Raw genomic sequence first — 22,297 nt, 5'->3', positions numbered from 1 at the left:
TTTTCTGCAAACACAGACAAAATAGGCAGATAGTTTAAAACTTATCTAGAAGCAACATTTTACATTGTGGCCTCATTTTGTCTAAGGACTTGTAGCTGCCTAATGGCAAATTAACATACTTGCTGCATTAATTACCTTCTGACCTCCCCACCCTCAGCTGCACCCTCCCCCGGCACCTGCTCCCCTCGTCAGCACATCAGTTTAAATATTAAATCAGGACTTCCTTACAAAAACACTTACTTTGAATTGTTTTCTCACAGAAATACACAGATTTAGACTCTTTGGCCCCATCAGCATTAATAAGCAAACCTCTAACTCTGTGGATAAAACAGGGAAATCCAGTGTATTTTGATTCTATTTGTTGTCACTTGGTGTATAATCCATCACTTCCAGTATTTTGATATGTATATTAATAGATCCAAAATAAATTTCCCATGAGAATGTCAGAAACATACCTAAGAATTTTAATATAAATATACAAAAGCTTATGTGAATTTTACAGATGAGCTGAATGCAAGTATTGTATGGATCAGATAATCTTTTATTTATGGTGAATTTCCAGGTCCCTTGGAAATGACAGAACCAACTTTTAAATTAGTCCCAGATTTAGAGAACATTGTTTAGTTTAAATACAAATATTTTGAGAATATAAAGAAGGCACTTATTCACAACATACAGACACTCAACAACCTACACAAACTATAATAAACGGCAGAAATTCCTGACCATTTAAAAAATAACCATATGCATATCTTAGTTTCCCATATGAAAACCATATATAAATTTTTGGTTACTAACGGCTTCATGCTCATTTTCACATTTATGTTACTGAGCATAATATATTGTAATAATTTGTAAACAGATAAATATTTATTTCTCTCTTTGCAATCATTCAAAAGTTATCTGCACCAAAATCAAAGTTTTGGCACGTTTCAGCATAGCGTCCACGTAAACATTTCTTCCTTTTGCACACACAGCCACATTCAAATTTCTGTAACACGTGCCCTGTGGTAAATCATTCATACGTCCATCCATCAAATAAATAAGTAGCTGAAGTGCAGTGAAATTAATATCTTAGGCTACGAAATCTTGGTTTCCTTAGGCTAAGCATGGGTTGTTTGATGGTAGGTTTGTTCTCAAATAGCATTGCTTCATTTTCTGTTGTTGGAAATCTGTTCTGGTAGATTATAGGGTATTCCTTCTGGAACTAGAAAACACAAAAGCAAAAATAAAATAAAATAGACTCTACCAAAACCTCCAGCTGTGCAGGAATCACTTGGGAAGGATGTGGACCAGCAGGAGCAGCACAGCTATCAGCAATGAGTCAAACGGAAGCTTTGTCAGGCACTTTATCTCCTGTTGAAATGAGAAAAGCTTCTGGTCTCACTTTATTTCCAAGAAATCTCAGCTGCTGTGACCAGGACAATGCTGTCCCCCCAGCCAGGCCAGGCAGCACCCACATGGAGCTGCACCATCAATGCAGCATCAGTGGATATTCTGTTCATGCTTGGAAAGCTGGCTTTCAAGAAGAATAAATATGTTTTATCTACATGGAAGCCAAAATTCAGCATATTTGGAAGGTAATCTCTAGGAGAGCTTACTACTCAGCCAATGGAGTAATTTTTCAATTCCTGCAGATATACAATTAAACAAAAATACCTGTCTTCAGAGACATATTTCTGACATTTTGCCCTTTTATTATGAAAAGTCTCAGGAAGGAATGAATAACAGTAAATACATCTATGCACCAGCCAAAGCTTTCTGCTGACTGATTCAGCCTATAGAAAATGACACCATTGGTAACTCCCGGTGACAACCCAAGTTGGACCTGACCCTCTAAAAAGTGCCACATGTTTAGTTTTCCCCAGTTATAAGTATCTAAACTGAATAATCGCTCTGAAGAGCTGTAATTTATCACACCACAAATGACAGGACTACAATGGTAAAGCTCTGTGAATTTTAAAAATAACCTTTGCTAACATGTGGTCCTTACAGTATGAGCTGTACTTCAGTGGGAACTCATCAAGAGTGTATGTACTTCAAGTTTTACTGTTAGAGGATTTGAGTTTTATTTCCTTCCTCCCCACTTCACCTGCTTAACATGCTGCTGTGTACCACTCTTTACTGCTTGTTGCCTCCAAGTTTTAAATCAACTGTAATTAATTACTCTTTTAATGAACCTAAAAGTCCAGCCTTCACTTTTATGGGACCAGAAAGTTTTCACAACATGTATGAAAGTCAGTATTTCAGAAGCAGGGAGAGGGGCAAAGAGAAAGAAATGTACTTGCTCCGAAAAGCTCCTTTTTCAAATTTGAGTCACAAGACTCGCTTAGGAGATTCCAGGACAAGTACAATACTATTCAATTGCTCAGAAATACTTGCCAAAGATTTTCCGAAAAAGAAAAACCCTCAAGTATTAAATCCTGTCAGATTTGCTGTATTTTAGCTTTAGTAATAGGCCATAGAAGTGCCAGATAATCTTAGCAATATACACGTTACAAAACACAAAGCTAAATCCTCAGAAAAGAATGTTTAGAGTTGAGAACAGATAGAGCTTGACTCCTTAAAGCAAAAATTGACGATTTTATCAATAATTGATTTTAAGTCTTTCCATAGTATGTTAATGATAAACTTGTAGAGCCAGTGCATGAGAAACCATGCTGCAATTCTATCACACATGATGGAACAGAAAGCAGAGTCTTAGGATAATATTACATGGGTTTCAAATAATTGTTTGAATGCTGCTGCTGCCTGAAATGCAGTATTAGCCACTGTCTTTAAAAATCCCAATCAGAGCACACAATCCAAATACACCTAACAGCTCTTTGGGGAAAAACCAGCATTCCTCTGTCTCCAGTCTGCTCTGGGTCTGTTCCAGGGACTGAGATACTTCCCTCAAAGGCCTTGTCAGAATTAGAAGAATTATCCACCACGTTTTCTTACCTGTTTTAGCTTTTTCTTTTTGTCTTTCACAGACAAGTTTTTATCTTTGATAATGTTCTCCAAGAGCTCTGCCACTGCAGCTTGAGAGGTAGAAACCTTTTGTTCTTCAAACTCCTGAGGAGTTATTTGTTTGCAGTATGAATACGTTGGTAATATGGCACAAATTTCTTCCTTTGGATATTTGCACTGAAACAGAAGTTGAAGAAGGGGTGTGTGTATTTGCAAATTATCATGTATCACTATTTCAGTAAGAAGCTAACAAATATCCAAGCACACTAACTTAAAGCAACATCATAAGCTGCAAAACTTTATAATGTAGCTACTATTTATGACTACACCAAGAGTTTAATACAATTCTGCATTCAAAACATAGTGTTTTTTATTTGCAGTTTCAGAAGTAACAAATACTCTGCAATTTCCCAGTTTCAGAAGTAACAAATACTCTGCAATTAGAAAATGAATTTAAACTTATGTCACCAACCTGAGCCATCTTCACATATTCCAGGTGATCTCGCACTGCAACCTGCAGGTAAGTCGGTACTTTAAATATTTCCTGCTGATGGTCCATTAGAAATGAAACCAACCGCGTGGAAAGCAGCTCATCGAGATCTACTTCTTCCGCACAGCACAGCACGCACCGAGAAAAGGTCTGTATCATCTGGAAGTGTTCAGCAGATCGTTAGTTCAAGAAGTCGAGGGGGATTTGCCTTCTTTCCAGTCTACACAGTGGTAGCAGCAAACCCCCAGTACCAACTGGCACTGCAGCCTCTTGCCAGCACCACTGGTCAAGAGAGGAGGAAAACCAATTATAATTTTTTTCTTATCTGAAATAAAGGTAACTTCTTATAACATTAGACTTGCACACTTTTGAACAGTACTTTCAGTTATGAAATACGTATTTTTAGAAAGGTAGTAAGCCTTCCTCTGTAGAAGGATGTCCAATTAGCCATCTTGAGACAAGTGAGATGATCAAAAACCTGCAGAGCCAGCCTAACCGACATCCAGTTTTAAATAGCTTTAAAATAATTTTTAAAGCTTCTATATTTCCAGTTTTTAGCAAGCTTATTTTAAATTAGCATCTGCAGGTAACTTTGTTTTATCTAATCTTGTTCGACAAAAGTATTTAGTAATTCCAATGAAAGCTTAAATTTAGACTTTGAAGCTCATCTTTAAACTCACCAGGCAGAATACACTTATTTGAAACCGGTTTTGTCACAACTTCACATACACAAACGCTAGCCCAAGAAAAGTTTTCTACAGACTCTTTGCCAACACCTATTAAGTTAGATGGCAGTTGGGTCAGAAATCAGACTAAGCAGTCATTTACATTCTATTAAGAAATTATTTCCCTTCTTCTCTCAAAGTAAACAAAAGCAATACCAATATTTGAAATATATTAGGATGGACACAAAAAAGTGCTTGCTTCAAGTCAGATTTTTGTAAGTATTCTTGACACAAAAAAATCTGCCCGTTGGTGACTATTTAACTGCAAGGACAAGAACCTCAAGTACAGAATATTGTGGGTATTCTCAGCATTACTTCAGCCACAATGTTAAAACAGACATGCTGCACTTACGATTTTCTTACCAAAGAACGTGTTCCCATAGCATCGTGCAGCCGCGGCATATCAACGTTTTCACTGATCCGAGCGATCATACGCATTAGGAGCTGAATCTTTCTACGATTTGGTGGTGGAAGCAACAAACAACATATCTGTAGCGCTTCAACAGCAATTCTTTCTAAATGAGGCTGAAGGAGATCTACAAGTTAATTGTAAAGACAGCTGTCGTTAAGATTGGAACCAACTTTCAGGATATTTTTATCTCGGTACAAGAAATGTTATTATTTTCAATGATAATCTATGTTTCATAGAAACCAGCTGTAACATGATAGATAATGTTATGTGACTTTTTTTTGTGTGGTCACCTTCAACTTGCTTCATTATGGTAAACTGCTGGTACAATTAATGAGTGACACTAATGTTATTCCTGGAAGTATTTCCAAAAAATGCGTTTCAAAGTCCAGAAAAAAGCATCTCCTCCAAGAGGCAGGGCTGGGTAAATTCCCTGCCCACTCTTAGAGAGGGTCTAGGTCAGAATTCCTCATCACTTACCTGAACAGAAAGGTGAATGCTGACACATCGAGTTCAAGATCTAAAGATACTACACGCTATGATTTGTTAGCAGAGGAATGACAGGCTCCCCTTAGGCAGCACAATGTAGCAGAATTATTTTTTTTTCTTAAAACCCACAGATCACGTTATACGGTTATCAAAAAACCAAGCAACAGTGCCAAAGATTAAGGAAGCAGAGATTAGTCAGACAACACAATAAGCCAATACAACATGCTTTAGAAATCCATCTTACTTTGCGTGCCAGTCAACATAAAAGAGTGAGTGAAAGAGAATTCTGAGAGTTCTGTGGTACTTTTACAGCGTCTCTTATTGATGGTGATGTCGGAAACCTCCGTCCTGATGTCCACACCAGAGGTATTTGGTTTTCCTTGCCCACAAAGTTGAGGCTTTGGCTTTACTGTGATTTCAGCAACGGGTACATTGATGTTGGCACAACTTTTGGAGTTCCTCTTGCCAAGTAAACTCCGAGACCTGCATATTTGCTTCGACCCAAGATTTTCATTAAGCAGCTCTTTATCCTGGAGAGTTGAGGCAGCCACTCTCCAGATACCATGGGTTTGGTTTTGACACATGTTATCAAACCCAGGCTCCAACACAGAATTAGCTTTATGCTCAGACAGCGGTGATTGCTTTTGATTTCTTGTGCCCAGGGTGGTGTTCACATCACTGTGCCCAAGGGAATCAGATTCTCCTTTATTACATACATTTGAAGCAGTATCTCCAATTCTTTCCAAAGAGTAACATCTTGTCCTAAATGTTCGAGGTGGATCTTGTTCCTTCCTGAAACCTGAAAGATTTTGACAACTTCCCCCTATTAGATTTTTGGCACTACCTTGTCTACATGCCAGCTGACATTGCTGCAATTTCTTTGTGCATTGTTTCTGAACAGTTAGCTCTTCTGAAGAAGACTTCCTGGAAGCTTCATGTTCTTTCTTTTTTTTGTCAGGCTCTTTGCGAAGGAGGCTTAGAAGAAGACACTCAGTTGACTTGAAAGAGTTTAAGTGAAGAATTTTTGAAGGTTGTGGGTTATGTTCCTCATCTTGGGCAGAATGTTTTCCTCTGCTTATATCTGGAATTGTGATGTAGCCACACATAACTATCAGAAAATGAAAAATAAGTTAAGATGCAAGTGGTATGAAAATGAACAAGTTCAGAAAGCAAGCTGCTGACTGAACACAGAAGACAACAAATGTAAGACACTCATATATAGTTGACTCTGTTAGTAAAACCCTTAGGTTTTTAGCTCAGTCCAAAAGCAATCCAAGATAACTGCAACCAACATGCAAGAACAACGGTAACAGGCTGCAATAGTGAGGAACAGGCAGGAAAGAGCACATTTTTTAAAAATTATGGTTAATGCATATTTAGAATGTTAGCTCAGACAGCAATTGCTGTAGGACATTATGAGACAGAACTGCATTTCAATTAATATTGTACTACAGAATGACAGCATTGATTATCTTCCTCAGCTTCAACCTGCCATTTAAATTACAGCATCAAGGTCTGCTTTGAATTAGATTTGTTCCCCTGTTGATATAAACTTACAGGTTGTACTGATGTTTTCTAAGCTCATACATACCTAAAATATTAACAAAAAGTTCATAGTATTCAAAAGTAAGTAAAGGTTCAGGGAGATTGAGAAAGTAATCAGCAACTGTTCTGAATACATCCCGTTCAAACCCACTGTAAGTTGGTTGGCTCATGTCATTATTTCTAGGCCCTAAAAAGAGGTGAAAAGAGAAAATTAACAAAAGGACTTACTCTCACAATTCCATTATTAAAAAACATTAAAAAAATCAACATAAATTTGTTCTTATGGGAATTATTGTTTCACAAGAAAAGAATTATGTCAGCATTATACAAATATTTTGTTTAATTCAGCACTGTACCACTTGTAAGCAAAAATAGTATAAAATATTCTGTATACCCAACTGAGGAGTTGTGCTTAGTTCCAACAAGCTGTTCCCCATCAGGAAAATAAATCAAAACTCATTTATGCCCTTTCTAGGTTCCTCAGCAAAATAATTCACAAGATTCTAGCATTTCCCTTCATTTCCAAACTAATCCCAGTTCTCCCACAGGAATCTTCAGCTCCCAGATCAAGAGTCTCATGCTGAGACCAGTTTTGAAGTGGAAGTCTTGTTCACCACTACTCCCATTGTGGATCTTTTCTTCAGAAGGGGACAGGTAAACAATTCAATTATCTATGATATCTGGTTAATCAACCTTGACCATGTTGCTACAGACAAGAAAAAGAATGAATGAAAGAGGTCTGGTACAAATATTTGATGTTTTCTAGTTCTTTAACCATAACATTATTATATTCCACTGAACTCCTACAAGTGAAATTAACTAACTTACAAAGCCAATTCCAATGACTTAGGAGATGGCAGGTTTAATTACACAAAGAACTAGGGAAAATTTAACTTTTGATATGATCAAACTATAATCCATAATCACGTTAGCACACACTACACTGAAAATACACTAAAGCAGTATTTCCCCTGCCAGTGTATTTTTAGTTTTCACTGTGCAAAGTACCTACCACCTTCATCATTTGGTTACCGTACAGCTGGCAGATGCAGAGATAAAATCTCCACTTGAACTAATTCACTCAAATGCAGAATTGAGAGTTCAAAAAACCAGCAAGCTTGCTTGCAGTTTTCATCTCATGAATATAAAGACCTGTTAGTTCTAAATACAGGACTGACATGGGAATTAAGGCATTGAAATGCTCAAAAACCAGTGCTCAGCTACATTTTCCACTTTGGTTTAAGTCCACTCACAAAGCTCTTCACTGTCCTGCTTTTCCTAAGAATGCTCTTCAGGTAAGGGGCTCTGTGTATTTGGGAATGCAGCTGAAGAAAAAGGGTCACGTCGGAAAAAAAGACAACCCACAAGGGTCATTTTCACAAGAGCAGATGCTGCAAACTGAACTTGTGAAGTCACACTAACCTTCTTGCACAGAGCCCTACCATGGTTCCACTCCACAGCTAGAAACATATGCAGATATAAACACCCACGTTACAGGTAGTATGGCTTTGAGTGGAGCTAACAAAGGTGACTGCCAGTAACAGGGGCAAGAGTTAAATAGCAGGGCAAGCACACACATAAAGAGCTCAATCTCAGCTTCCATTTGAGAGGCACTCACCTAACTCCAGCATGCTCTGTTAGCCATTTAAAGAGGCGGTTTTATTAAAAAAGAAATAGAGTCAGTCTAATTGTCAGTCTAGCTGTCCTCTGCTTCTCCAGAATCTTTTCAAAGCCTGCTTCATAAACATGCAAAGTTTACTTACTCATGATCTGTACTGTTTATAACAATTTCAAATACAGCTGACAAAGGAAGCCTCAAAAACAGATTCTGTGAAGTCTCACAAAAATCAATGGCAGTGTAAAGGAGATATTGGTACCACTCAGGTCTGCCACAGCGCACACTGAAGAACAAAACTGCTCCTTTATTAGCAGCAGAATCCACATTTGATTGAGCCATTAGAAACTGAACTTCATTAGGTTCACTGGGAAAGTACTTCTTTTTTTTCCCCTCAGTGTGTGAAAACCTGGGTTAATTATATTACTGCATAGTAAATACTTTCCCAGTAGTTCCAAATCAGCTGCTCAGGTACAGGTAACACTGATGCCTTAAGTAACTGATTCTTGTTAAGATTTAACATCACACCTTTCTAAATTTTACATTTAAACAAATACACAAAGAAAACAAAGAAATTATAAATTTTCTGTAAGTTGTAACCACTTTCAGATATTTCATACATTAACACCAAAACAAGGGATGAGTGCAGACTGACTCTCAGTCTGCAGACAATGAAAGTGCAGTTCACAAAACATGCTTACCAGCTGAAATATCTGACTTTAAAATTCCATCTCATCTACTACACAGTGATTCACAAGACATTAAGGTCTTTGTTCTCCACAGCTGAACTGTAACTATAAAAGGTGTCTTACAGGGTTTGGTGTATAAGCTTTTTCTGAAGACAGTTTGGAGAAAAAGGTGGGGAAGGCAAGAAGGAGGAACCGGAGGAGCTGTACTCCAAGTCTGGGATCTAGGAACAAATAAGTGCAATTCTTCTTTCTGGTCTCACGACAAATTTAGTAGACTATAAAGCTGACTATACAAGCAAGCTTTCATCTCAAACCTTTTGAAAAACTTTGTTTGATTTCTCTTAAGACAAATAAAAATCCAACTGGTATCCTGTGAATTGGCCTCCCCAGGTTAATATGAAATATAGCAACTGTGTTAGTCCAGCTCAAAGCCTGAAACTAGAAAAGGAAAGTCCCTTTACTCCTGAAAAACTACCTTAGAAAAAAAACACACACGGGTTTTACCCAAACACTGAAGTTTTCTCCCCGCCTCTTTGTTAATAAGAATTATTTTCATAAAACCCAGTTCTTAACTTTTTCACAGCCTTGGACAGCACAATTCCACTGAAAGCTTACACAGTTGCTTTCATGGCTTCTCCACACATCAGGGCACTTAGATTATTTGAACTTCCAAAATGAAACATCACAATTGATCTTAACATACAAGTGTATTTCACTTTGAACCCTCAAAATAGGTTCCTGGAAATTAAAAGCTATTCTGTGACTTACAGTATGCGAGGCATTTCATAGCTGACAACACCCAGTGAGGGAGGTCTTCTAAAATAAACAAACAAGTACATTATTTATACACAAGCCCAAACACTTAGTGACCAATACAAATAATGGCACACGTATTAAATAATACCTTAAATAGAAAAGATTTAATTTAAAACTAATTTTAAATATTGCTACACATGTGTAATGTAAAAGTGAATGTAATACACCTACAAAACCTTCTACACAAATGCACTTTTTCCCAGAGTACAGTTCAGTGTAAAAGACAGACTATGAAACATATTACTGTAATTATTATAGAATCATTTTGGTTGGAAAAGACCTTTAAGATCATCACGTCCGATCATTAATGCTGCCAAATCCACCTCCAAATGATGACCCTAAGAACCCTGTCTACTTATGTATTGTTGGTTGTAATGATACCATACAGAAACTTTAAACAAAACCAGAAAAAAAAAAATATTACCTGATTTGTTCTGCAAAATAACAACACCATGTTTGCTCGTGTTAGTCATGTTGTAGATGACGTACTCGGGAACTATCTGTGTTGGCTGCAAAACTTCGTCCAGAGACGGGAGGCCCAAGATGGTTTGCAAACTGTGGGGAGGAACAGCAGATGCTGTCTAAAGGTTTGCTTGTAATGATACAGAAAGAACTTATTTTCACTCTATTCAAACACCAGTTACTTGATAAGTTTAATAAACTCTCACTTCCAGAAGGACTATTTGAGGACAGACATTTGCCCAGGACAAACACCAAAAACCAGTAAGAAAGAACATCTATGGTACTTAAAATATACTTTAACACCAGCACCAGTAAATTTCAATGGATTTCTTAAATGGAAAAGAATATGTAAACAATAAAATATTCAACTTAAAACAGAATTTCAAAAACATCTAAAAAAATGTGCAAGCCAAAAGCTTGATTGGACCATTACATACACAAAGCACATACATGAGAAGGTGCTTTTTATAATAAATTACTTACTGCAGTAGAATGATATTTCTCCAAGTTTCTTGCACATATTCCTGGCTTATTTCTTTCCTATGCAATGCATCTTCCTTATTTTCTTCTATTGTATCAGGTTTTGGGTTTTCTAAATTTTCCTGAAAGTGAGTGGTTTACACCATAAGATAAACAAGCCTCTTAAGATGATTGCTGCTAGTTTTATTTTTTTTATGACAAAAATGCATGGCAACTGTAATTCTGTACAAAACATAAGTTATTACCAGAGACTGTAGTAATTCAGGTTTTCTAAATGTTCTCCTGGATAAATGTGGTAGTTTAAAAAGTTTTTCTTTGTCTCTAGGTAAGTTTTCCAAGTTCTCTTTTTGTGGACATAAGCTTGGCAGAGGTTTAACTGGAGATGTTGATGGAAACCTGTAATTAATAGGATTAATAGAAGAAAAACAGTGAATTTTTTTATTTACAATGCTGTTTAACATTATCATATTATAAATTAGCTTTGGGCTACTTTTCTTGATTCCAAAGACAAGCTAAAGACACACAGATATTTACACTAAGAGCAGAATTTGAGAAGTGAGGGCCATTAATTCCTTCAGTTATAGAACTAAAGGGAAGGTCTGTTTCCCACTTAGACTTTCAGTAAAATGGACAGAAGTAAACACAGCACAGAATTACTACAAGTTGAAAAGTGTGTCTAGACGAAAGCATAGAACCAGCCCTCAGCATATAGGATGTATGGTCTATACTGCAAGGCAAAGTAAAACAGTGAGCCAAGTAAAGCAGTGTTAGCAATTAATTTTTGGCCCAAGTGATCAACCCAAAGCAAGATACTTTTGAGAATTTGAGCAGTAAGGTTTTTAAATAAAGTTCTCAACCTGAAGAGCTCTGTTAACTGGTCTTTGTTTCAGTACCTGTATAGTGCACCGTTGTCTTCTAAATTTTCAGATCCCCATCTCCCTTTTATATCTTCAATTACATGATTCTTGAGGAACTTTCCCAGTAACTGAACAGTCTGCTGCCTGGTAACTTCAGGACCAAAGTTGCTGTTAGTCCTTAACACTTCATGGAGCCAGTCCACAGCTTCCGAGGCAGTGAAACAGCTGCCATGCTTTTTGAAATGTTGCCTGTGTTTCCTTAACGGCATGCCTGCTCGGAAATATTTGGTAATTTCATTCCACTGCATGGGAGACAAAACAGGAAAGAATGCAAGGTTAAAGCCTGAAGTTGATCAATGTAAGTTGTCAATTAAAACAATATTATGTTAATAAGTGTATGAATGAAATCTCAACATTAATACTAACAAATATTAATATTTATACTAAATAATGTAGTAGCATTAATAAACAAACATTAAAGTTCTAGTTAAAAAAATACATGAGTATGTCATTGAGGTTTTTATCTCACTCTTCTTTAACTTTAAAAGCAGAAAGAGTTTCACAAATGAGTCTTATTGCCCCAGCCTGCGCATACCCAGCATCTACACCAACTGTTTCCTCAGGGACTGTCAACCCACAGCCTTCAGATTTGGAGTAGCCCTCAGAGACAAGATGAATCCAGCTGTCAGAGGACATAAATGCCAATTATAAAGTATTTTCTTCCTTCCCTATTTAGATAGGATGGCATACTCTCATCACCAGGCTCCTCATCCTGAGCTGTCACACTGTTCTCAAGGACCAGGGCACTGCCACTGTCCCTGCCTGGGCTCTGAGGCCACTTACCCAGCGTGAAACCAATAAATAAACTTAGCAGCAGAGTCAATTATGCTGTTAAGCGACATTCTTTATTTTATCAGCGCTGGGGATCATCCTCCATCAGTGCTCCAAAGACCAGATGCTCTTGCATTGCTTATATTCACATAATTATTGCATATGCATTACAATTTTTCAAAATTTTTTACATACATCTACACTAAGAAATAATCAGTGGTGTTAGTTATAATTGTTTAGTTTCTTACTTAAAATACATTAGTTAAATACACACTAAGCACTCTGCTTCTAAACCATGTATTACTCAATCTTCTGTCAATCTTTGTGCAGAAGGATCTAAAACTTGAGAAATATCTCCTGGTTTTGCAGGTGGCCAGAAAGCATTGATCATAGCAATTGGTTAATGATGGATACATCTTTTGTAACTTCATCATAGCATACATTAATTTAGCAGCTTCTCTTTGGGCGTGACAGCGGTTGGGGCGGGTATGAGGGGCAGAGCCAGCTCCGACCCCCGCAGGGATCGCAGTCACAGCCCCACACCGGACATCCAACCGACCTGCCGGGGCGCAGAATCACAGAATGTCGGGTTGGAAGGGACCTCGAAAGCTCATCCAGACCAATCCCCCCACCAGAGCAGGAACACCCAGATGAGGTTACACAGGAAGGTGTCCAGGTGGGTTTTGAATGTCTCCAGAGAAGGAGACTCCACAGCCCCCCGGGCAGCCTGTTCCAGTGTCTGTCACCCTCACTGAGAAGAAGTTTCTTCTCAAATTTAAGTGGAACCTCCTGTGTTCCAGTTTGTACCCATTGCCCCTTGTCCTATCATTGGTTGTCACCGAGAAGAGCCTGGCTCCATCCTCATGACGCTCACCCTTCATATATTTATAAACATTAACGAGATCACCCCTCAGTCTCCTCTTCTCCAAGCTCCAGAGCCCCAGCTCCCTCAGCCTTTCCTCACACGGGAGATGCTCCACTCCCTCCATCATCTTCGTTGCCCTGCGCTGGACTCACTCCAGCAGTTCCCTGTCCTGCTGGAACTGAGGGGCCACAACTGGACACAATATTCCAGGTGCGGTCTCACCAGGGCAGAAGAGTCAATATCATGTCGTAACCGTGACGCCGAGATCCGGGCGCCGCGGCACCAGCCGCCTCTCTCGCACCCTCCCCGCACACCGCCCGGTCCCCGCTCTCACCAGCTGCGTGGCTCGGTAGGGCCCCGGGCCGCTCGCCCGGGCCGCCATGTCTCTGGGCGCAGCCCCTCGGGCCGCCCCCCCGCCTCGCGCAGCCCAACGGCCGCCAGCCGTTTGAATTCGCTGCGCGAGCCGCCCGCAGCAGCGGATTGGACGGGGCGGGCGCGTGCGCTCTGCCTGGCTCCTGAGGGGACGGGCTGGGGAGGCTGTGGGTCCCGGCTCTGCTCTCCAAGAGGGGCGACCGGTGTCCTTCTGAGCGGCTGCAGAGCTGTGGCGGCACTCGCCAGGCCCTCAGGGACAGCCGTTTGAAGCTGTTGCGTTCTCCCTGTGACACGGACGGAGCCCCTGCCGCCGCTCAGCGATGGCCGCTCCTGGGACGCGGGCAGGGAGCGCTGCGTCCCGCGGGCTGGAGTGTACGAACACATACAACAGCGGGTTTAAAACTCGCATCTAATCAGGAATTTATTGGGTAAGACACGGGGGAAAAACCTCGTGTTACGTGGCTGGATGGTCAGAGCAGTTTCGCAGACAGTGCTTGCAGAGGCAGGTGTGGCTGGTACATTTCTTAGGTCCTAGGACGCCAGCACGTAGGTTGCACACAACTGCTTCAACGCATGCACTCTGCTTCTTAAGTACGCACTTTTCGACTACCTTGCTTCATCCTGTGCATTTCTTAGAGATGCAGGTATACTAGAGGTGCCTCACCCAAAAAAACAACAAATTAGACAAACAACAACAACCCCAACAAAACCCTTCCCTAACAGACAACCTAACAAACACTGCAATAGCATAGCTTTTGTGTGTTCATTTTTTTTTTTTTCCTAAAGTGTTCTTTCTCAGGCCCTGCAGACCAAGTATTCTTATAACCTGAGAGCTATAAATACCCCACAAGTATTTCATCTTGATGAAGCCATGCTTTACTCAGACATTTTGAGCTCATCACTTAAACTACTTTTATAGCCAATAAAGATGCACAAATACCTTAAACACTTTCATAAAAGGGATAAAAACATCACTAGTGTGAGAAAACACAACCAGCATGACAAGTGGATTTAAGCAATAAGACCGAAAGCTACAGCCCAGGAAAAAAAGAACAGAAATAAAAAGCCAAATTACCAAAACACACAAAACCTCAGTAGTGCCTCCCAGGACTAGAGCAGCCCTGAAGAATCCAATTTCTCAGCCACATCCCCAGCTAAAGGAGGGATGGCAATGCTGCTTTTATGTGCTTAAGAAATTAGTTGCAGGAGCTGGTAACAGTTGTAAGATCTGTGAGCTGTGGCACCTGCTGGTGAGTCAGCAGTTGCTGACTTAGGAGTCAGTATAGGAAACAATTCAAAATTCAGTGAACCCGTGTTATTTTACTTATATTTTGCATCTGATTAGAAGAAGAAAGATGTGGATCCTCTCACTAGATTCAAAACTTTTAGAGGTGCTCTTCATCACTTACATATTTCAACAACTCACCTCCTGTTTTCCTTTCTAACAAAATTGCTCAATGAGTGGTTGCCAAGATAGAAAGTGGTATTGATTTTTCCAGTGACCCAGGCTTTAAAAAAATTCAAGAGTATAAATCAATGTACTGATTATCTTCGGGAAATCTCCACGAGTAAAACCTGCAGAAAGTGATGACTCCAACAGTTTCACTACGGATTACTTCCCGTACTCCCTCTCTCACGTCATTTAAATATATGCTTGAAGTATTTGCATTCAACCTGGTGCCTATAGATGATCAAATATATTTTGTAAAACTTAATATGTTAGATCAAGTAAAAAGATTTTAGAGACATGTCTGGCAAATACAGTAAAAGTGATAATTGGAATAGGTTGGGAGATGTTACAGTCTTCTCCATAGCAGTGTAAGCAGTGTTATAGTGTTGTAGCCTAGTGTTTTAATTACTTTCCTAGGAGACAAAAACAAGAGTTCTTTCTGCTTTTATAATTCTATTTTAAGTCTACTCTTGCTTGTAGGTTTCCCTGCTTCAAGAAAAATGAGAGGCAGGTGTTCTGTGTATCTACACACAATTGTAAATAGATGCAATCAACTGGAAATATAAACAGTGTTTTGAAATGATCAGAGAGTACCTTCAGGTTACTAGAATTATTCTTAGAGCCATTCTTATGGCTTTACAATGAGACTTCTTTATCTTTCAGTGTTTTTCTTTCCTGTTCTCATTAGAGAGTTCCAAATTCCTAATGCGTACCTGTACAAATACTAAACCAGTTTAGCTATAGGAGGGCACCACTGTAACTTCTCGTATACAAAGTTCTGCAAAATGCATGAGGGTAAGTAACTGGAAAAATAGTTATTTTCTGCTTCCCCTTTAGAATTGCTTGATGTTGGTGTCTGCTACTAGTAACAGTAGAAGGTAAATAAATAGAGATTAATGGTGTTCATTTAAAATATTAAGCTTATGGTTGTCCTGCTGGATTGTTTTTACCTGTGTGTGTAAACAAACGGAAGAGGCATTTTCTGTAGGCTGTAGGTCTTTGTTTTACTGGTTTTAGACATAGGAATAAAACTAATGGGAAATACTTAATATTGATCTCCTGGTGTTTAGTGCAGATTGACATTCTTGTCCTTAAGTTTAAATAGAATGTGTTTTTTAAACATGAGGGAATAGATTGTGGAGACTGCTAGTGATAACATAAGCTTTCTTTATTTATTATTAAGGAATACAAATACATATTTACAAATACACATTCCACTTGGTTTGGGAGGAGCCACATCCCAAAACAGACAGTAGACAAAACAAATTGCCTGATATTTAGCGAAATGAAACAGGAAGCATAAAAATGTGTAGCAGTTGAAAGATGTGAGTCTTTAACACAAAATTCTCATTGTATCATTGAGATAACAAGATCAGAACTCAGCCGTTTACATTTCCGGATGAAATGTTTAAGCAGTTATTTTTTTCCCCAAGAACATTATGCATCATGGTTGAGGATATCAAACACTGAGGGCTGGATTTTTCTTTTTTTTTTTTTTTTTTGTAAATAACATATTTTACAGACTTTATAAGAGCAACATTTTGTAGACAGAGAATCTAATCCAGGCAGGATGTGCCTTGGGGAGAAATCCACATCGAAGACAAACTGCAGCAATTACTGTCATTTCATTATAAGATGTTTTTTTTCTTAGAAAAGCATTTCTGTAGAATTTACCAGCTTTCAGATAATGACATTTCAGCTGATTTGCTCCTTTCTGGAGATGGAAGGGCTGTACTGTTATAGTGAGAGTGCAGACACTTTTCAGGAGGGTTGGTGGAGGAAGAAGAATAGAGGAGAATGCCTGCAAAGGTTACAATGAAAATGCATGTGCGAGAATTTGAGAGAAAAGAAGAACCTCAGTTTGCAACCGTATCTTTTTCTACTCCTACTAAACTTTGCCACGTGTAGAGTCGGTAGCTTGTACACAAAGCCGCATCAAGGGGAGGTTTTACACAGTAGTGCAGAGAAACCAAACCAAACAAATGGGATAAATCCTGCTGTTGTTCAGTCTTGAGTGATTACTTAAGATCCTCGGCTGTGCCCTTCAGTAACTCAGGTTCCCCTGGTGCTTTGCTCTCTCCCACAGGTGATGAGGAATTCAATGTACCATCACCAGGTGCTCAGACAACATGAGCACCTGGTTATTTTCTTCTTCCGAATTATGTTGGCTCCAATCCTGTTCTGCTTGTACTGAGAAACACCCTGCACCTTTCCTCACTAAATTTTCATATTATCCAATGCATTTACTCAGCCCCCCGACCTCTTCCCTTCTTAATGAGTTAACAAGAGCCTGGTGAGCTGCTCAGGGCTCTGCCCTTCATCCTTATCCTCAATGCATCGCATCTGCTGAGGGTGGGGTTGGTTAACAGCAGTAACACACAGTCCATAAAGCCACCATTGGCCCAAAATGGTCTCTGCTGGAGCTCTTTCAGCACTTTGTCTCTTGGTGATCCCTTGGATTATAAACCATTGTGATAGAGGTAGGAAAATGTTACTCAGTTCCCTTGTTGGTCTTAGTCTTGTTTTGCCAGCACAAGGTTTGAAGTATTCTGCAGCGGTTTATGAAAAATGCACTGATGTTTTGTAGAAGTCATAAAGAAAAACCTTAAAGTCTTTAATAGCATCAGTTTTTATGGCTATGTGACCTAAAAACCTCATGGGAATTGTGTTTATATTATTACTTCAAGAATGTAAATAGTTCTGAACTTTGAGCTGAATAAAAATGTTAAGCAGGTATGTTTGGAGCACTTAGTGTAGAAATAACTAGTAGCCATCTATTTGTTGTTATTATTGTTATAAAAGAAAAAATCTATCAAGTGGATGAGAGGATCATGTGTAATAGCGTAAGTGGCTATAGCTGGAGGAGTTGTGAGATGAGCATTATACTGCTGTAGAATGATGTGCACAAAGAGCCTTTTTGCAAGAGAAAATTCATGTAATGTTAGGTACGTGCAAACAATTAAAATGTGTGTGAAGTTGTGTGATCTTTCAATGTTTGGAAACACTGAGCTTGGAGCTCGGTTTATTTGGGTTAGTTTCAAGTACAGTTTCAAAGTCTTGCCGAAATGTTTAATCTATAATTAACAACTAGTGCTTGCAACCATCTTAGATGAAGGCTGCAGCTTTAATGAAAACTTATTTTATTTTTAATAGGATTCAAAGACATTGCATCCAGAAATACCATAGCAATATCTATTTCAGTGGCTATACCTGAGATTGTTAAGTATTGATACTATGTATCTGGAGCTCTGACTGTAAATAAAGCCTTGACATATATAGATATGAGGAGTCCTGGCTTCAAATACACTTAATTAACATACACAGTGTGAGGCTTGAGGTGTTTTTAAACCAATCCTAAATTAGAGCCCTTTTGCTTTGACTTTCATATATTTTTTTTATTATCTTGTCAAAGGGTTTTTTTTATGTACTGCATTACGATATGTTAATTAACTTAATGCTTTTTTTTCCCTCGGTCACTGGGCTTAAGACTTAATTAAATAGTGGCTGTTAAGCATAGTTTAGTGAAGGGATTCAGCTGAGGTGTTTTCTTGCTAGCTCAGGTGTACAGGGTGAGAACTGAGGCCGCTTAATCCACTGTGTTGTTTCTGTGTGTGTTCAGTGTGGGATCCAGCCCATTCACTGCAGCACAGGGCTGGCTGGACAGACTCTTCCTTCCAGATTCCTCTGGATATTTATCTTATCTCTGAAAAGCATTTTTCAAAACATTGTGGTTACAGCTATACTAATTAAAAAATCCCTTGTTGTATGGATTATTTAATGTAAATTCTGATGCCTTTTGCTGTCCTTGCTTATGCTTATTTATTATGTCTTTGAAAATATGTCACAAAATGAAAAACTGGCAATGCTTCTAATTATCCGACAGCTTCATCCAGGAAGGCTTTTTACTTTTTTATTTTTACTTTCTGAGTAAAATAGATGAAAATAGAGGGAAAACAGATAACTACATGAGGTTTGAATCAGTATTTTTGTGGAAGGGAGTAAAGGTGAGTAGAGAATTGTAGCTCATTATAAAGTGAAGAGAGGAAGGAAGCAGTGCAGAGTTCCACACCAGTGCAGCGTGGAGGCTGCTGGCCAGGCACGCCGGAACACCTTGGTGTGGCAATCCATAGGTACAGGGTGATGCCAGGAGGCACTGATCAGTGCTGTGTCAATTAGCAAGGACCCTTTCTATGGAGTTGATTTTCAGCTCATCCTGTCTGTTGATCCAATGTGGTGTGTGTCTGTATGATTCGGGTTTGGCTTTGCTTGCTGGAAATGTACTTCTGAATGGATGAAACAATATTATTTCAACTTGGATCTTTTTAAAATATAGTTTTATTTGTATGCTCTTTTAGTGATAACTTTGGCATAGTTATTTTTACATGGCACTGAACTTGTAACAATCCATTGGCATGTGCTTCTCTAACAGCTTTATGCAAATCTGGTGACCCCTGTGTTATCCACTCTTGAGATGATTTTTTTGAAGGGTAGGTGCAAACTGTCGTTTCCTTTTGGGTGTAGCAGCAAATGAAAGTTTAATACCTGTACTTGGTATGTTAAGCATCTATGGTGTTTCTCTGGAAAAATTCAGAATTTGCCTTCAAGGTGTCTATTTGTTCATGTAGTTTTCATTGAACTCTATTGAATTACTCCTGTACTTTAAAAGAAAACTGATTTTCTGACTCTGCTACAGATCTTTAAATAGTAGTTACTTCAGATAGAGGCATTTTCTCCCTGGTTCCTTTGTCCGACAAACTATTTAATTAAAAAAAAAAAAATCAAACCCAACTACATATGATTTTACTGAACTTGGTCTGAAAATCCTTTTCTGCAGTTGCTTACAATTTATTGCTTTTGGTTTGTGAGCTGCATCACAGCTGTGCCCAGTTCTTCTCACAAATTAGTTCATCAGATCTATTATTCTACAAATGTGTAGCAGCTGTTGCTCAAATCTGGGCTGATTGCACATGCCCTCTGCAGTTTTACTCAATTGGTTTACTCCAAACATTTTGTTACTAAATCATTCCTTTGGTCGTAACTGCTTGTACAAAGTATACATTAAAATGCTTCACAGTGCGGCAATTTGGAAGGCAGTTGCTCAAAAGATCAAAGGATGGGATGGCGTATGGCGTGTGGTTGTTTTACATATGTATTCACAACTCTTGGCTGTTGGTGAAAGGCAGGTACTTACATCAGAAGGGGAGAATGCTCAGACTGGAGTTTTCATTGTGATGGTATTTGGAAGCACTGGGGAAACATGAATATTGTGCGTGTTTTCAGCCCTTCATCATGATTCGTGGTGCTTCACTCATTCTCTGCAGTCTCTGAAATGCAGATGTTCTTGGAGTGGAAGGTGCCAGCTGTCAGGCATGTTAAACAACAGGCGGGAAAGGAGATGTTGGCAGGAACCAAGGAAGAAACTGTCTTGATCGCTAGGAAATATAACTAAATATTTAGTAATTTTTTTTTCTGGATTTTCCTATTAATATGTCTTCTGTAGTGTCTAAAGGACTTCAGCACAAAGTGAGTGGCTTTTGCATGCACACAGCTGCAAGGTTGTTACTCTGGTGTTAGTCGTGCTGCTTCCATCATCTGAGGCTGTACTGTTTTAATTAAATAATTGAAATACAGTTATCTCTTGACCTGGTAAAAAGATTTGGAAGATCCAAACAGCGTGGAAAAATCAAACCAACCAACCCACTAAACAAAAAACAATGGCAGCACATATCAAGAAAACACAAAGCACAAATTGTTCTTGGGAATAGTCCATGGTCTTTTCAAATACTACCAGTTTCTGCAGAGAGGTTTAGGAAGCTCATGCATGAGATAAGAAATCACTAGGACTTTGCCGCCTGATTAGTGTCCCGGATCTAACCACTTCAGAATACATTTCCCACTGGTGAATAATTGCTTGCTGGGTATGAGATCAGTTAAATATCTATTCTAGCACATGAGCTGTGTGCCCAAACAGACAGATGGTTATTGATGGCATGTTCCCCGTTTCCTCCAAAGGCACACACATACCTTTGTATGATACCTGCAGTCTTCACTACATTTTTCAGGTATTAATAGATACAAGACTGGGTACAACTGCAATGTAATCTAGAAAGTCAAAGCAGACAAGAAATCCACAACACTGGGTTTAAAGTACAACTCCCTGTACTGCACAGGGAGAAAACAGCAGAGGTCCATAGATACCCGCAGGAAACCTTGCTTGCTTCAAGTGAATTCGGGAACCTGCTGTAGGATGTCTGGCTGTTGGGAAATGGAGCAAGCCCAGTTTTTCTGGATTCGAGTCCTGTATTTATCGCTTTCTGTGGTGTGACCGATTTCTGCCACACGGTGGCGGTGTTGCATTTGATATAATCCTGGAAAGTTGGTTTCTAAGACCAAATGGGGCACTTAAAGCTGCTTTATTTGTTAAATGCAACTTAATGATAATATGCTGATTTTTTTAAAATAAATGTTCATGCGATTTTCATGTTACTTTTGCAGCCGGGGTGTAATAGTACTATGTCATCAATACACAACAGGTCTGTTGTACACTAGCAAGGCTATTATTGCCAGCTTCCCAGTTCTTTACATCTAATATTTTCACTGCATTTAGTGGCTTATTGCTACTTTGTCCATATAAGTGAAAAGAGATTATACCTTTTTTTCCAAGGAGAACTTATGGACACTGAGTCATTAGTAATACTTTTATAAAATTGGAGTTTCTTTGTAAAAAGGTGGTTTAGGCATCATGTTCTGAGCAATGTATTAGCTCAAATTAATGTTGGCATAGGCTGAAATCTGCAGAGATATTTTGCTCGGCAGCCTGGAAACCATCTTGCTCGGGGAGGATGATTCATGCAGTGATGCTCAGGAGCAGTAGCTGCTGTGTGTGGTCCCCGAGCTCCTCAAGTACCCGATATGGTCCAGATCTCCTTGGCCAAATAAGTTTCAGGGCCTCTAAGGATATAAAAGCCTTCCTGAAAGTCTGGGAAATGGCCAAAGAAGTCTAAGAAGTAGTAATTGTAAAGTCCTTGAAATCCTGATCCATGGGTGATGTGCATGCAGAAAGTTTCTAGAAGGTAGACCTTATTTATGCAGGTATCTTTCTTGGAGGGCTAATGCATACAAAATTAAGTCTTCTAAATAGAAACAAAACCACTTGAAAATCACCATGATTTGATTAGAAACAACAGGCTCTAAGAAAAAATCTGGAGGGAAGATGGAAGGAACAAACTGACCATGTGAAACCAAGTCAG

General features: G+C 39.0%; 1 protein-coding gene across 3 annotated transcripts; it reads right to left on the bottom strand.

Moving 5' to 3' along the window:
- Positions 1-474: 474 nt before the first annotated feature.
- DEPDC1 (DEP domain containing 1) lies at positions 475-13,687 on the bottom strand. 3 transcript variants are annotated; one of them, XM_082054730.1, is made up of 12 exons: positions 13,560-13,687; positions 11,566-11,831; positions 10,918-11,068; positions 10,676-10,794; positions 10,155-10,285; positions 9,683-9,730; positions 6,657-6,797; positions 5,310-6,173; positions 4,531-4,703; positions 3,425-3,601; positions 2,944-3,129; positions 475-1,207 (listed from the first exon to the last, which is right to left on the bottom strand). In XM_082054730.1, exons 1-12 carry the CDS (start codon positions 13,605-13,607, stop codon positions 1,067-1,069), a joined length of 2,445 nt encoding a protein of 814 aa, XP_081910856.1. In that variant the 5' UTR covers positions 13,608-13,687; the 3' UTR covers positions 475-1,066. The 3 variants fall into 3 exon arrangements, with proteins under 3 accessions (XP_081910856.1, XP_081910857.1, XP_081910858.1); XM_082054731.1 differs by having other exon boundaries at positions 478-1,207; positions 5,910-6,173; XM_082054732.1 differs by lacking the exon at positions 5,310-6,173 and having other exon boundaries at positions 482-1,207.
- Positions 13,688-22,297: the final 8,610 nt, after the last annotated feature.

Source organism: Streptopelia decaocto (genome assembly GCF_964273445.1).
Source record: "Streptopelia decaocto genome assembly, chromosome: 5".
NCBI classification, from domain to species: Eukaryota; Metazoa; Chordata; class Aves; order Columbiformes; family Columbidae; genus Streptopelia; species Streptopelia decaocto.
Note: the sequence above shows the minus strand (reverse complement) of the source record. Positions and strands in the feature narration are given on the sequence as shown.